Source organism: Eimeria tenella, genomic scaffold (genome assembly GCF_000499545.2).
Source record: "Eimeria tenella Houghton genomic scaffold, Eth_scaff248, whole genome shotgun sequence".
NCBI classification, from domain to species: Eukaryota; Apicomplexa; class Conoidasida; order Eucoccidiorida; family Eimeriidae; genus Eimeria; species Eimeria tenella.
Window position 1 is genome coordinate 1 of NW_013544216.1, and position 13,763 is coordinate 13,763.

At 50.0% G+C, this 13,763-nt stretch overlaps 2 protein-coding genes across 2 annotated transcripts; one reads left to right on the plus strand and one right to left on the minus strand.

Moving 5' to 3' along the window:
- Positions 1-245: 245 nt before the first annotated feature.
- On the minus strand, positions 246-3,074 carry ETH_00021235 (uncharacterized protein; the record flags this gene model as incomplete). Its single annotated transcript, XM_013379368.1, has 4 exons — positions 246-411; positions 482-1,140; positions 1,243-1,484; positions 1,670-3,074. The coding sequence occupies 4 exons, from the start codon at positions 3,072-3,074 to the stop codon at positions 246-248; spliced, it is 2,472 nt and encodes an 823-aa protein (XP_013234822.1).
- A 916-nt stretch (positions 3,075-3,990) lies between these two features.
- Positions 3,991-12,569, plus strand: ETH_00021240 (ftsJ-like methyltransferase domain-containing protein, putative; the record flags this gene model as incomplete). The annotated part of the gene is made up of 11 exons (XM_013379369.1): positions 3,991-4,177; positions 6,053-6,452; positions 6,985-7,264; positions 8,094-9,338; positions 9,618-9,916; positions 10,198-10,496; positions 10,659-11,073; positions 11,315-11,476; positions 11,590-11,701; positions 11,951-12,035; positions 12,358-12,569. 11 exons carry the CDS (start codon positions 3,991-3,993, stop codon positions 12,567-12,569), a joined length of 3,696 nt encoding a protein of 1,231 aa, XP_013234823.1.
- Between the last annotated feature and the right edge of the window lie 1,194 nt (positions 12,570-13,763).

A 13,763-nucleotide genomic window follows, 5' to 3' on the forward strand; every position in this document is an offset into this window, starting at 1 on the left:
TACGGTGGCGGCATTTGCCTTGTTTGTTGGTCTCCCTAAAGTCTTTGCTGCTGCTACTGCTGCTGTTACTGCTGCTGCTACTGTTACTGCTGCTGCTGCTGCTACTGCTGCTGCTGCTACTGCTGCTGCTCTGCCGACTCTCAGTTCGCCTGTCTTCTAATTGATATCTCTTAGTTCTGTTTGCTGCTGGCACCGCCAGGCACGCTGCAGCTGTGCTGCAGCAGCAGCAGCAGCAGCAGCAGCAGCTACAGCCTTGTGTAGCTGGTTGCGTTTGCGGCTGTTTGCTGCTCGCCGGAATAATCATCTACTAAATAAACAGCAGAAAGGGTTTTGCCCTGGATCCACACCTGCTGCAATCGCCTTGCTGCTGCTGCTGCGGGTGCTGCTGCTGCTGCTGCAGGGTCCAAGAACCTGCACATACACCCCGCACAGCAGCAGCAAAGTGCTCCTCAAACTCAGCAGCAGCAGCAGCAAACAACACCGCTTCCTGCTGCTGCTGTGCCTGCTACTGCTCCAGCTGCATCCCCTGCTGCTGCTGCTGCTGCTGCTGCTGCTGCTGTACCTGCACCATAGAATGGCAGCAACTTGGCAGCCTATATAAGGAGCAGCAGAAAAGATAACAAAAAAACTAAACCAGGACTCGGCGTCGCTCCACAAGGATTCTGCTGCTGCTGCTGCTGCCGTTGTAGCTGCTGCTGCGCTGCCTGGCGTCGCTGCGGAGTCCCCTGCTGCAGCTCCTGCTGCTGCTGCTGTTGCTGCTGCTGCTGCTGCATTGCGGTCCAGCCGCGACAGCCACGCTGCTGTGTAAGCCACTGCAGGGTTTAGTGCAGCAGGAGAGGGCCGGTGAAGAGCAGCAAACAGCAGCAGCAGCAGCAGCAGAGCTGCGGCACGAAACCGCAGCAGGTTGCTGTTGCTGCTGCTGCTGCTGTGCCGCGGGCTTCCGCAGCCCAATCCCCGCTCCGCGCAGTCCACTGCTTCCTCCTCTCCTGCTGCTGCTGCTGCTGTTCCCGCTGCTGCTGCTGCTGTTCCTGCTGCTGCTGCTGCAGCAGCAGCAGCAGTTAGGGGCCTGTCTTCTCCTTCTCTGGCTTTTTCTCTTTTTCTTAAGGAAATAAGCCCGCGGATGCTGAAGCAAACTAATGCCTAGCAGCAGACACAGCAGCAGCAGCAGCAGCAAATAAACCCTAAACCATAAACCCTAGGGTTTAGGGTTTATTGTGCTAAGCAATAGTGCAGCAGACCCACCAGCAGCGCAGCAAGAGTTGCTTCTGCTACTGCAGCACCGACGAACTCCGGCTGCTGCTGCTGCAGCAGCGGGAAGGCAGCAGCAAAGTCGCCGCGGGCTCCCCACGCGCCCCACGCTGCTGCTGCTGCTGCTGCTGCTGCTGCGTACTGCAGCAGCAGCAGCAAATTCACAAACGACAAAGACCGCCGCTGCGGCCCCGTCAGCCAGTCAGCGTACAGCAGCGCAGGGGATAAATGCAATCCTGAAAAATAAATAAATAAATTAATTAAATTAATTAATCAATTAATTATAAATAAATAAATAAAATAATAAATAATAAAGTAGTGAAAGAAATAGAAAGAAAGGTCGGGAGGAAAAAGCGCGGCAAATGGTAACACCCAGCAGCAGCAGCAGCAGCAGCAGCCAATGCAGCAGCAGCAGCAGCACCTGCAGCAGCAGCAGCAAGGTAGAGCAGCAAGGGCAGCCTGCCGTAGAGCCCCAGGGGCTCCGTGAGTGTGAATTTGTGTTTGTGGGATTCTGCTGCTGCAGCAGCAGCAGCACAGAGAAAGAGAAACAGCGACAGCAAAAATGTTCCTGCTGCTTCTCCTGCTGCTGTCAGCTGCTGCTCCTCCAGCAGCCACAAGCCGCGGGCCTCAACCCTTGCTGCTGCTGCTGCTGCTGCTGGGGGCGATGCGGAGACCTCACTCAGGCACAGCGCACTCCCGTAGCTGCTGCTGCTGCTGCTGCTGCTGCTGCTGCTGCTGGGGGCGTTGCAGAGGCGACGCAGCAGCTTCTCTTCTATATTTAAGGCTGCGTTTCCCAGCAGCAGCAAAGATCGGACCACGCGGCGCAGCGCGCGCCATATTCGCTGCTGCTGCTGCTGCTGCTGCTGCTGCTGCTGCTGTTTGCTGCGCAGCGCTGCTGCTGCTTCTGCTGCTGCTGCTGCTGCGCCTGGGTCTCTCTCGAAACTTCTGTGCTGCAGCTGCAGTGCATGCACAGCCCCTCCAGGGGCCTGCTGCAGTTCGTGTCTATAGGCTGTAAAGTCTTCTGCTGCTGCTGCTGCTGCTGCAGGAGGTCCATCAGCAGCAGCTGCTGCAGCAGCGGGTGCAGCAACAGCATCTTCTGCTGCTGCCACAGGAGCGGCAGCAGCAGCAAACGGCTCCCAGTCTAAAAGGTCTTCATATGTCTCGTGAGAAGAGAAACAAGAGTCAGACAACGGCTGCAGCACAGCAGCAGCAGCAGCAGCAGAAGCTGCAGCAAAGTCTGGGGCCAGGGCAGCTTGCTGCATGCCGCTTTGCTGCTGCACGCCGTGCTGCTGCAGCATGCAACTTTGCTGCTGTTGCATGCAACTTTGCTGCTGCGAAAAAACATCAAATGGACTTTCTTGAATTTCAAAGTCGCAGCTGGAAAAAGAAAATGCTACTGCTGCTGCAGCTTCGGGTGTACGTACACCCGAAGCAGGCCACGGGCTTAGGGGGTCCGGCAAAGCCTCAGCGGTGGTCATAGTGGACCAGTGGTCCATGCTGCTGCTGCTGCTGCTGCAGTTGCTGCTGCTGCTGCGCTTGAGCTGCCCGCCCTCGCAGTCCGCAGCCAGCTCCCAGTACTCCCAGGAGTCCTCATCGGCAGCAGCAGCAGCTGCTGCTGCAGCAGCAGCAGGAGAGGACGCAGCGGAGGAGCTGCCTCTGCACTGGGAAGCTGCTGCAGCAGCAAGGGGAGCAGCAAAAGGGAAAGAAGAAAAGGACCTGCTGCAGGGGGCCCCCTGGGGGCCCCCCCGGGGGCTGGCGAGACGGCTGCTGCTGTGGGGGGTCCCTCCCTGCTGCTGTTCTGCAGCAGCAGCAGAACTGAAAAGCATTTTGAAGTCCAAAGGATTAAATTTGAATTTTAATTTGAATTTTAATTCTCCAAAGAAACTGCAAAGAGAGGCGAAGACGGGGGCGGGGGAGCCTCTCGGGGAGCTGTCAAGACACCTGAAAAGAACGGGAGCTGCAGCGGCGCCGCGGGGGCGTCTGGCGCTGCCGCACTAAATCATTTGGAATTAATTAAACAACTTTGAATTGTTTTTAAATAAATAAATTAAATCAATGAATAAATTGCTTTAGGCGGAGGACACGCGGCGAGGAGCGGTGAGTGCCGGAATCGAGGAGAGGGGAGCCCACGGGGGGCGCAAGCCTCGGCGGGAAACTGCGAAAAATAAACCGGGAAAAGAGTTTTAAATTGAATTTTTGAATTAAAAAGGGGAAATTAAATGCAAAAACGCGGAAAGTTTGGCGCCAGAGGCCTCTGGAAAGGCTGAAACCGACTTGTTCAAGTCCGTTGCCAACGGGCATGCAGGACAAGTCGCAGCCCCAAAAAAAGGCGAAAATTCAGAAAAAGAGGATCTGGAGGTGAAGAGAAATTAAATTGTTTTTAAATTTGCATTTCGATTTCCCTTTTCTTTTCTTCTTCCACTGCTGCTCGGGTTTTCGCCCGGCTGTGCGCACTGCAGGCACCAGGTGGAAAGTGCCGAAGCGCGCCTTTTCTGCGGCGTTCTTGCGCGAAAAAAGAAAATTTAAATCGAATTAATTTAAATTTCTGCAAACTAAATTAATTTGATTTCAAATTTCCCTTTTTAACTTCGCCGGAGCCTCGAAGTGAAGAAGTTTCTGTGCGGGAGTGGCGCGGTGTCCGGGTGTACGCGCATACACCTGAAGTTGCGGCGCGCGGCGGCTGCGCAGTTCGCCGGGAATCTGCGGATTAAAAGTATTTTTTTTTCAATTTATAACTCCAAAATGATAAATGATGTAGATATCCCCGAGGAGGCGCAGAAAAAACTCTCAAAATTCAGCTGCCTCCTCCACAATCTCGAAACCATGGAAATGCGAGTTGCTGCTCTCAAGAAAAAACTCAACACCCTCACCGACGCCAAAGAGGAGGCCGAGATTTCCCTCGCAGACGACGACCTCTGGTTCCGCGTTGGTCAGCTGCTGCTGCTGCTGCTGCTGCTGCTGCTGGTGTTGCTGCTGCTGCCGTTGTGCTGCGGGTGCTGCTGCGGCTGCAGCAGTCATGTGTGCAGCTCCGCTGCCAGTTGAGTTCGGGCTTACAGGCGATCAGCTGGGGAGCTGCTGCTGTTGCGACTATCCCCTCTGCTGCTGCTGCTGCTGCTGCTGCTGCTGCTGCTGCTTGTTGCACTTGAATGCATGCAAACCTGAGGTATGGTGGCTGCGTGGGAGTGTATTTGTTTATTTGCTGCTGTGTTTGTGGAGGAGCTCTTTCTTTTGCTGCTTGGCGGCTGGAGGCAGCAGCGGCAGCAGCAGGTGCTGCTGCTGCTGCTGCTGCTGCTGTTGCTGCTGCTGCTGCGAGACGGGCTAGTTTGCTGCTGCCGCTGTCAGCGGGCTCTCTCGCTAGCTGCTGCTGCTGCAGCAGCAGCAGCACTCCCGGCTGCATCTATGCTGCTGCTGCTGCAACAGGGCCTCTTTCGCTGCTGCTGCTGCTGCTGCATTTGCTGCTGCTGCTGCTGCTGCAGGAGAGTGTTACTTCTTGCGGGAAGCAGCGAGTGTTGAAGAGGCTTTGGAGGAAAACAAAAAAGAAATAAAAGAAGAAATGAAAAAGACAGAAGAGGAAATAAAAATAAAATCCGAAGAAGCAGAAAAACTCAAAAAGGAACTCTACGCACAACTCGGAGACAAAGTCCGACTCGAACGCTAAACCCTAAACCCTAAACCCTAAACCCTAAACCCTAATGGGAGAGAGGGGTGGTGGGGTGTTTTGGAAGGAGAAAACCCCTCAAGCTTTTGTTTTACTTTTACCTTTATTATTATTGTTTTATTATTCATTATTATTAGTTATTTGTTATTTATTATTATTCATTATTATTTATTATTATTTATTTATTATTATTTTACTACTTTATTATTTTAGTATTTGCTTCACTTTTCTGTGGGAGGGGGAGGGGTCCAAAGCAGCAGCAGCAGCAGCAGCAGCACCCCGGCTAAACCCTAAACCCTAAACCCTAAACCCTAAACTCTTAACCCTCGAAGAAGAGCAGCTACTTATGGAGACGCTTTGTGGCGGGCTGGGGAAAGACAGGCACTCGCACTTCAGCTGCAGCAGCAACAGCAGCAGCAGCACCAGCAGCAGCAGCTGCTGCAGAGGTAGCAGCTGCAGCACCAGCAGCAGCAGCAACAGCAACAGCAGCAAAAGCAGCTTCTTCGCTTCTTTTGACTCTGAGGGGCTTTTAAATAGCTCTTTTATATTACTCTGTCCCAAGAAGGAAACAAATTGAATAAAACAAATTAAATAAATTAAATTAAATTAACAAATCAAGTAAAATAAAACAAAACTTTCAGGTAAAGAAAAAAGTTTCAAACCTGCTGCTGCTGCTGCAGGAGAGCTTTTATTGCCTGCGGCCAGCCTGGCCATTAAACCTCGTTGTTACTTGTTCGTTTTTAATTAAATATTTATTTTTAAAAAAACTGAAATAAAAATAGAACTTTAATTGTATTTATTTCTTTGTTTGGAATTCAAATTCAACTTCTGCTGCAGTCTGTCGGCTGCTGCAGCGCATGTGAGGCTGCTGGGGGCTGCTGTGGGGCCCCGCGGGAGTTTTGGAGCTGCTGAAGCTTCTTCTGAAAGGCTTTTTAATTTAAATTAGTTTAATTCAAAAAAAATAAACAAAAAAGTCCTTGTGAGCTCGAAAAAAGGACTTTTGGAAGCTGCGGAGGCAGCAGCTTGGGGTGTCACTACACCTCCGTCGATGGCGGCGCCCCGGCGCTGCCGCCCTTCGCCATTTATTTTATTTTAATTTCCATTTCTTTTCACCTTCCCTGTTTTAAACTTTATTTCCCAACCAAGACCCACCACCTTCCTTCCCAAACCCTTCCAGAACCCCCAGCAGCAGCAGCAGCAGCGCAGCAGCAGCAGCAGCAGCGCAGCAGCAGCAGCGCAGCAGCAGCAGCGCAGCAGCAGCAGCAGGATCTCCAGCAGCAGCAGCCCCACCTCCACCAGCAGCGCCCCCAGCATCACCAGCATCATCACCACAAGCAGCAGCACCCCCCCTCCCTCAGCAGCAGCAGCAGCAGCAGCAGCAGCAGCAGCAGCAGCAGAAGATGGGTCGTTCGCAGCAGCGGAAGAAGAAGGGAAAGGAGCGTCTAGACCGCTACTACTACTTGGCCAAGGAGCAGGGCTTCCGGGCCCGAAGTGCCTTCAAGCTTATTCAGCTCGCCCAGAAATATGACCTCTTCAGCAACTGCAGGTAGCTGCAGCAGCAGCAGCAGCAGCAGCAGCAGCAGCAACAGCGGGGGGTAGGAGGGGTGCGGGTACGAGGGGGTGGGGGGGTATGGGTCGCTGCAGCAGCCGCAGCAGCAGAAGCAGTAGTAGTAGTAGTAGCAGCAGCAGCAGCAGCAGGGGTATTGGTAGCAGCAGGATGAGCGAAAGGGACTCGAGAGGGAAGAAGATAGAGGGGGATAGACCCTAATCTAGGGTTTAGGGTTTAGGGTTTAGGGTTTGATTCCTGCAGGGGCAGCATCGTATTGACTCTTGGCACATAGGATTATGTCCCCTGCTGCTGCTGCTGCTGCTGCCTTCTCATTCATGTCTGCTGCTGCTGCATCCGCTTCTGCTGCTGCTGCGCGGCATTCATTTCTGCTGCTGCTGCTGCTGCTGTGCATTCTGCGTGTTTCGACTGCCCTTCTCGCTGCCTCGTCCCCCCCTCACGGCCCCCGCCGCCGCTGCTGCTGCTGCTGCTGCTGCCGCTGCTGCTGCTGCTGCTGCTGCTGCTGCTGCAGGGTGGTGGTGGATCTGTGCGCAGCCCCGGGCTCGTGGCTGCAGGTCTGTTTGCGGGAGATGTCGCAGAAGAAAGGCGCGAGCTTGGGGCCGAAAAGAAGTTCAAATTTGGAGTCAAATTCGAATTTTAAATCCAAATTCAAGTTTAATTTTAATTCCAATTTTCACCCCATTCTCATCGGAGTCGACCTCGCCCCCATCGCCCCCCTCAAGAACTGCCTTTGCCTGAAGGCGGACATCACCACTGTGGACTGCCAGCGCCAGCTGAGGGCCGCGCTGCAGGTGCTGCTGCTTTTGTTTCTTTTTTGTTCTTTTTTGTTCTTTTTTGTTCTTTTTCTCCTTTTTTCTTCTTTTTCTTCTCCCCTTTCGAGGCCCCGACTGCGGCTTCCGGGGGCCCCAAACGCCGCCTCCAGGGGCCCCAAATTCGCTCCAGGGGCCCCAAAGGGCCCCAGTGGACCACTGGGGGCCCCAGTGGACCACTGGGGGCCCCGGTGGACCACTGCGGGCTTGTCGGGCTTTGGGTGGGGTTTAAGGGGGTCTTTAAAATCGGAATTTAAATTAAATTCGTCCTTTGGTGTTCATTTCGAATTGAATTCATCTTTCGGTGTTTATTTTGAAGTAAATTCATCTTTTGAATCTTAATTTGAGTTTAAGTGGATCTTCTATTTCTTAATTTGAGTTTTAACGGATCTTTCGATGTTTCACTTGAGGACTTTCTTTTGCTGCTTTTCTTCTTTTCTTTTTTTCTTTTCCGCACTCTCCAATCAGCTGAGGAGTTCATTAAATTAAATAATTAAATTAAACAATTAAATTAATTAAATCTAATTAACTAAATTAAATTAAATTAAATTAATTAATTTAATTAATTAATTTAAATAAATTAATTAGCTGCAGTTGGCTGTGTCGGACTTTGTGTTATTTGGCCCTACAACTCCGCCCCCAGCTGGCCAAAACTTCGCCAAAAAGTGCCAAAAGAGCGCCAGAAAGCCGCGAAAAAGGAATAAAAAAGAATAAAATAGAATAAAATAGAATAAAATAGAATAAAAGGGAAGAAAATAGAAGAAAAAGGAGCTAAAAAGGTTCAAATTTGGGTCGTTTTGGCGTTTTTCAGGGGGAGGAGGCGGACTTGTTTCTGCACGACGGGGCCCCGAACGTGGGCAGCAGCTGGGCAGGAGATGCTTTTGAACAAAACATTTTGGTTTTAAATGCTTTTAAATTGGCATGTTTGCATTTAAAAAAAGGAGGAACATTTGTGACAAAAGTGTTTCGTTCTGCGGACTATTTGCTGCTGCTCTTCGCGCTGCAGCAGCTCTTCGAGAGAGTTGCTGCAACGAAACCTGCAGCTTCTCGCGGCGCCTCTGCAGAGCTCTTTCTTGTTTGCTTCGGATTTAAAAAGCCGAAAGTCCTCGACAAGAGACTTTTCGATCCCAAGTTTGTCTTCATGGCAGTGGACCAGGCCCCGGACTCGGAGCAGCAGCAGCAGCAGCAGCAGCAGCAGCAGCGGCGGCGGGAGCAGGAGCGGGCGCCGGAGGCGTCGGAACGCGCGCGGGAGCTGCAGCAGCAGCAGCAGCAGCTGCTGCAGCTGCAGCAGCAGCAGCAGGAACGCGTGCGCCTCGGCGAGGCGCTGCGGCAGCAGCAGAAGCGCCACCGCGACGGCTACGATGCTGCTGCTGCTGCTGCTGCTGTCTTCAAAGAATTATCTCTCTTTAGCTTCTTCACTTCGAAAGATCCTGTTAGGGATCTCTTAAGTGCTTCCACTTTGTCTCCCAGACTCCCCCGGGACGCGCGAGCAGCAGCAGCAGCAACAGCAGCAGCAGCAGCAGCAATCCGCCAAGGAGAGAGCAGCAGCAGCAGCAGCAAGAACGACACCCCCGCTGCGGACACAGCCGCAGAAGCAGCAGAAGCAGCAAATGAAAACGAAGAAAAGGAAATAAGTGAAAAAGAAGAAAAGGAAATACATGCAAAAGAAGACAAGAGTGAAAAGGAAGCAGCAGCAGCAGCAGCAGCAGCAGCAAAAGGGGAAAAGCAGCAGCAAAACGAAAGTGAAACTGGCCTGAGTCCAGAAGCTTACACAGAATTGATTTTAAAAAATAAATTAACAACAAAAGAAATTAAAGAACTTTGGGAAGATTTAAAAGTCCTCAACAAAAAAGATCTCCGAACTTTGCTGCTGTGGCGCTGGAAGGTCAAAAGACAAATCGAAGCAACCCTCCGCAGCAGCAGCAGCAGCAGCAGCAGCAGCGGCAGCGGGGACGGCAGTGGGGAAGCGGTAGACGGTGTTGAGGGTAGAGAAACAGCAGCAGCAGCAGCAGCAGCAGCAGCAGCAGCTGAGGATGAGAATGAGCAGGCGGATGCGGTGAGGATTTATAATTATTTATTTTTAGTTTAATTTTAATTTAGTTTTAATTTAATTTAAATATAATTACTAGTTTTTATCTACTTTTTATTTTGTTCTTTAGAAACTAAACAGCATCTCCTTTCTTCACCCGGCTAGGGTTTAGGGTTTAGGGTTTAGGGTTTGGGGTTTCATTTCATCTCCAGGTGGATTTTGGAGCTGCTTGTGATTGCTGTTTTGCCTGTGCTGCTGGTGTGTCTGTGCTGCTGCTGCTGCTGTTGCTGCTGCTGCTGTTTTTAGGAGTTGCTGTCACTGCATGCATCGGTGTCTCGGAAGCTGCGGCGGCAGCAGCGGAAGCAGCAGCGGCAGCAGCAGCAGCAGCAGCAGAAGCAGCTGTTCTCCAGAAATGCCTATTCTGTGGGGGAAAGAGACTCTGAATTATTTCAGCTGAGTGGCGAAGCAGCAGCAGCACTAGCAGCAGAAGATTTGCTGCTGCAGCACCGCAGCAGGGAAGAAGACAGCAGCAGCAGCAGCAGCGACGACGACAGCGACAGCAGCAGCAGCAGCAGCAAGTACAAAACCTCCAACAAACATTTGCTGTCCGACTCCGACTCAGAACAAGAAAACCTGCACAGGCACGCGCCGCCGAGGGTTTAGGGTTTAGGGTTTAGGGTTTAGGCTTTAGCACCCCCAGCGGGATTGCCATTCCGGCTATTAACAGAAAAATAAATATAAAATTAAAAGTAAAAAATAAATTGATAAAGCAAATTAAACAAATGAATGAACAAATAAATTAATGACAATTAAATAAATAGGTGCAACAAATTAATTAAATAAATAAAATAATTTAATTAATTAATTAAATTGCTTTTCCCCTCAGGCTGGAGAAGGCAGTGGATTCTTCAATTGCGCTGCGGCAGCAGTTTTTGAGCAGCAGCAGCAGCAGCAGCAGCAGCAAAAAGAAGAAAGAGACGCGGCGGGCGAAAGTGATGAAGGAGAGAATAGAAGAGCTGCAGGCTCTTGACGAGAAGCTGCAGAAGGAAACAAGAGAACATTTTGCTGCGCAGCTGCAGCAGGACTCTGACTGTGACAGCAGCAGCAGCAGCAGCAGCAGCGACGAAAAGCCAGCACACAGAAGCAAAAAGGCAGCGCGCAAACGCAACGCCCACGAGTTCTTGGGTCAGACTTTAGGGTTTAGGGTTCAGGGTTTAGGGTTTAGGGTTTCGGAGATGCGGCGGGGAGAAAGTTATCAGCTACAGAGCCAGCAGCAGCAGCAGCAACAGCAGCAGCAGCAACAGCAGCAGCAGCAGCAGCACCAGCGTTTTGAGCGTGTGCGTGCAGACGATGAGCTTCCCGCTGCTGTTGTGAAGGCAGCAGCAGCAAAAGGAGGCGGGAGCAGTTCGCCAGCAGTAGCAGCAGCAGCAGAAGACGAAGGAGCAGCAGCAGCAGCAGCAGCAGGGTCGCGCGAAGCAGCAGCTGCTGCTCGTTTTTTCGAGCAGCCTTTATTCTCTTCAGCAGGAGAAGAATTAGCTGCGTCGCTGCTGACGGAGACGTTCGACCCCGTGCTGCAGCAGCAGCAGCAGCAGCAGCAGCAGCAGGAAGAGCAGCAAATTGAGGAGCTCGATGACGCGGAGCTGCCGCAAATGCCTTTATTGGAGAAGCAAAAAAGACAAATAAAAAGAAAAAAAGAAGAAGAAAAAAAAGCAAAAAGAAAACTACTTGCAGACCCAGAGGCAGCCCCAGCAGCAGCACAGAAGTACGCTTTCCCTTTCCCCCAGTTCCTTTCAATCTGCTGCTGCTGCTGCTGCAGCAGCAGCAGCAGCAACCCGCGCGCCTTTTCGTGTCCCGTTTTCTCGATCCCAAAGAATGAATTAGGACTAATTCCAATTACGAATTGAAATAAATAACAAAAGTAATAATTATAATTAGAAATGATTAAAATAAAGAATTAAAATGAATTAAAATGGAGCATTTTAATCTCCGTTTGTCTTCGCCAGAATCGAAGTGGCCCCCCCGCTGCTGCTGGGGCCCCCCGCAGCTGCCCATACACCTGAATTTGCTGCTGCAGCAGCTCTTTTGATTCGCCGCTCTTCCCGAATGGACTTAATCGACGGAGCTTACAATCGCTATGCCTTCAATGACCCCCAGCTCCCCTCCTGGTGCTGCTGCTGCTGCTGCTGCTGCTGCTGCTGCTGCTGCTGCTGCTGCTGCTGCTGCGCGGTTAGCACGAAATGAATGATCTTTTAGCGTTTTAATGAGTCATTTTGCGCAGGTTTGTAGAAGAGGAGGAGCAGCACAACAAGCCGCAGCTGCCAATGACGAAAGAAGCAGCAGCAGAATACAGAAGAAAGATGAAAGAAATAAACAGCCGGCCGATTCGAAAGGTGCGGATACAGCTGAGTGGGGTGTACGTACAGCTGCTGCGGTGTACGTACAGCTGCTGCGGTGTACGTACACCTCAGCAGGTGTCGTGGCGGGCGCACTTCGGGCTCGTTTTTTCCCATTTTTGGGTCGTTTTTGAATTTAAAAATGCATTTTGGATTTAATTTGTATTTTTAATGGTGAAAATGGAGTTAAAACGACGGAATTCGAGGCGGAAATGGGGGAGTTCGGGTGTGCGGCGGGCGGCGCAGGTGCAAGAGGCGAAGGCGCGGGCCCGCAAACGCTCCCAGAAGCTCCGCAAGAGACTCGAAAAAGAAATTAATTTAATTTCCGAAAGTAAAGAATTAAACGAAAAAGGAAAAGGAAAAGCTCTCGCCAGACTCGAAGCCAAGATCGCAAAAAGTCCGCAATCCCAACATCCAAAAAGCGCGTTTTTCTGCTCTCTTTTGTCATGTCTTATGCTGCTGCTGCTGCTGCTGCTGCTGACATTTAGGAACTTTTTTTCGATTTATTTTAGCATTAAAATAATTAATATAGGAGTAATAATAAAAAAGAACAAACTAAAATGAATTAAAATAAAGTGAATTAAATAGAAAAATTAAATAAAAAGAATTAAATAAGAGGCATTAAATTAAAAGTATTTCTTTTTGTCCCGCAGGCTCCAAGAAGGCCCCGAAGACCCTCATAGTGTCGCGGTCTGCTGGAGTTGCTGCTGCTGCTGCAGCAGCAGCAGCAGCAAAACGGCGCGGCAGCAGCAGCAGCAAACTGCGCAGCAGCAGGAGAAATAGAGATGTCAAGTTTGTGGACAAAAGACTCAAGAAAGACACAAGAGCAGCAAAAAGAAGAAAAGCAAAAAATCGAAAAAAATAAATTTCTTTTCTTTTGCAACTTTCAACTCTTTATTTTCCACTTTTGGCATTTTATTTTACTTTATTTTATTTTATTTTGTTTTATTTTATTTTTAATTTATTTTAATTTAGTTTTGCTTATTTACTTATTTGCTTTATTTCATTTTGTTTGCTTCATTATTTTATTTCTTTCTTTTATTTATTTTCATTTTTAATTTATTTTCCACTTTTCACATTTCCGTTTTTATCCGCCTTTAGGAAGATAGGGCAAAAGGGAATTAAAAGAATTTAAATTCAAATTAATTTAAAATTAAGTTTAAATTAAGTTTAGTTTGAATAAATTAAATTAAATTAAATTATATTTAATTTAATTAAATTAGATGACGCGGAGAGAAAGTTTGACTCCGCCGAGGTCTTCGCTGCTAGCTTTTGACTTTCTGGAACGCTGCAGCAGCAGCAGCAGCAGTAGCAGCAGCAGCAGCAGCGGTAGCAATGTTGCAGCAGCAGCAGCAGCAGCAGCAGCAAAGCAGCAGCAGCAGCAAAAGTGGCAGAGTTGGCCTTTTGTGCTGCTCTATCTGCTAGCAGAGTGCTGTAACTTCATTCAAGTGTACATACAACCCAGTGTGTGGGCGTCGTAGCTTTCAACAGCAGCAGCAGCTGCAGCAGCAGCAACAGCAGCAGCAGCAGCAGTGGGCCCCCGCAGTGTGGTGTTGGCTCTGCAAATTCGTCTCCAGGGCCGTTTTCGCTGAATTACAGTTAAGGTTTATTAAAAATAGTTTAAATTTCATTTTGTGGCTCGAGACTCTTTAAGTTTCAATAAGCTGCTGCTGCTGCAGGAGCAGCTGCTGCTGCTGCTGGCAGGGGCCCCCAGGTGTATAGGCAGCTCGGCACAGGCGGCGGCGGTGGTGCGTCCGCTCTTCGGGAGTTAGTTGAATGTTATTTATTTAAATTTTTAAAATAAAAGCAATAAATTAACTTCATTACAATTGCTGCAGCAGCAGCTGCTGCTTCAGGAAGCAAACAAGAGCAGCAGCGGCAGCTGCTGTTCCCGCTGCTGCTGCTGCTGCGTCCGCCGTTGCCTTTGTGTCTGCTGCCTTCTTTCTGTTTTTCCCTTTATTTCTCTTCTTTTAATTGTTAACTCATCAAACTCTGAAGGGAGAACTGCTGCCTAACCCCCTGCTGCTGCAGTCGCTGCTGCTGCTGCTGCTGCTGCTGC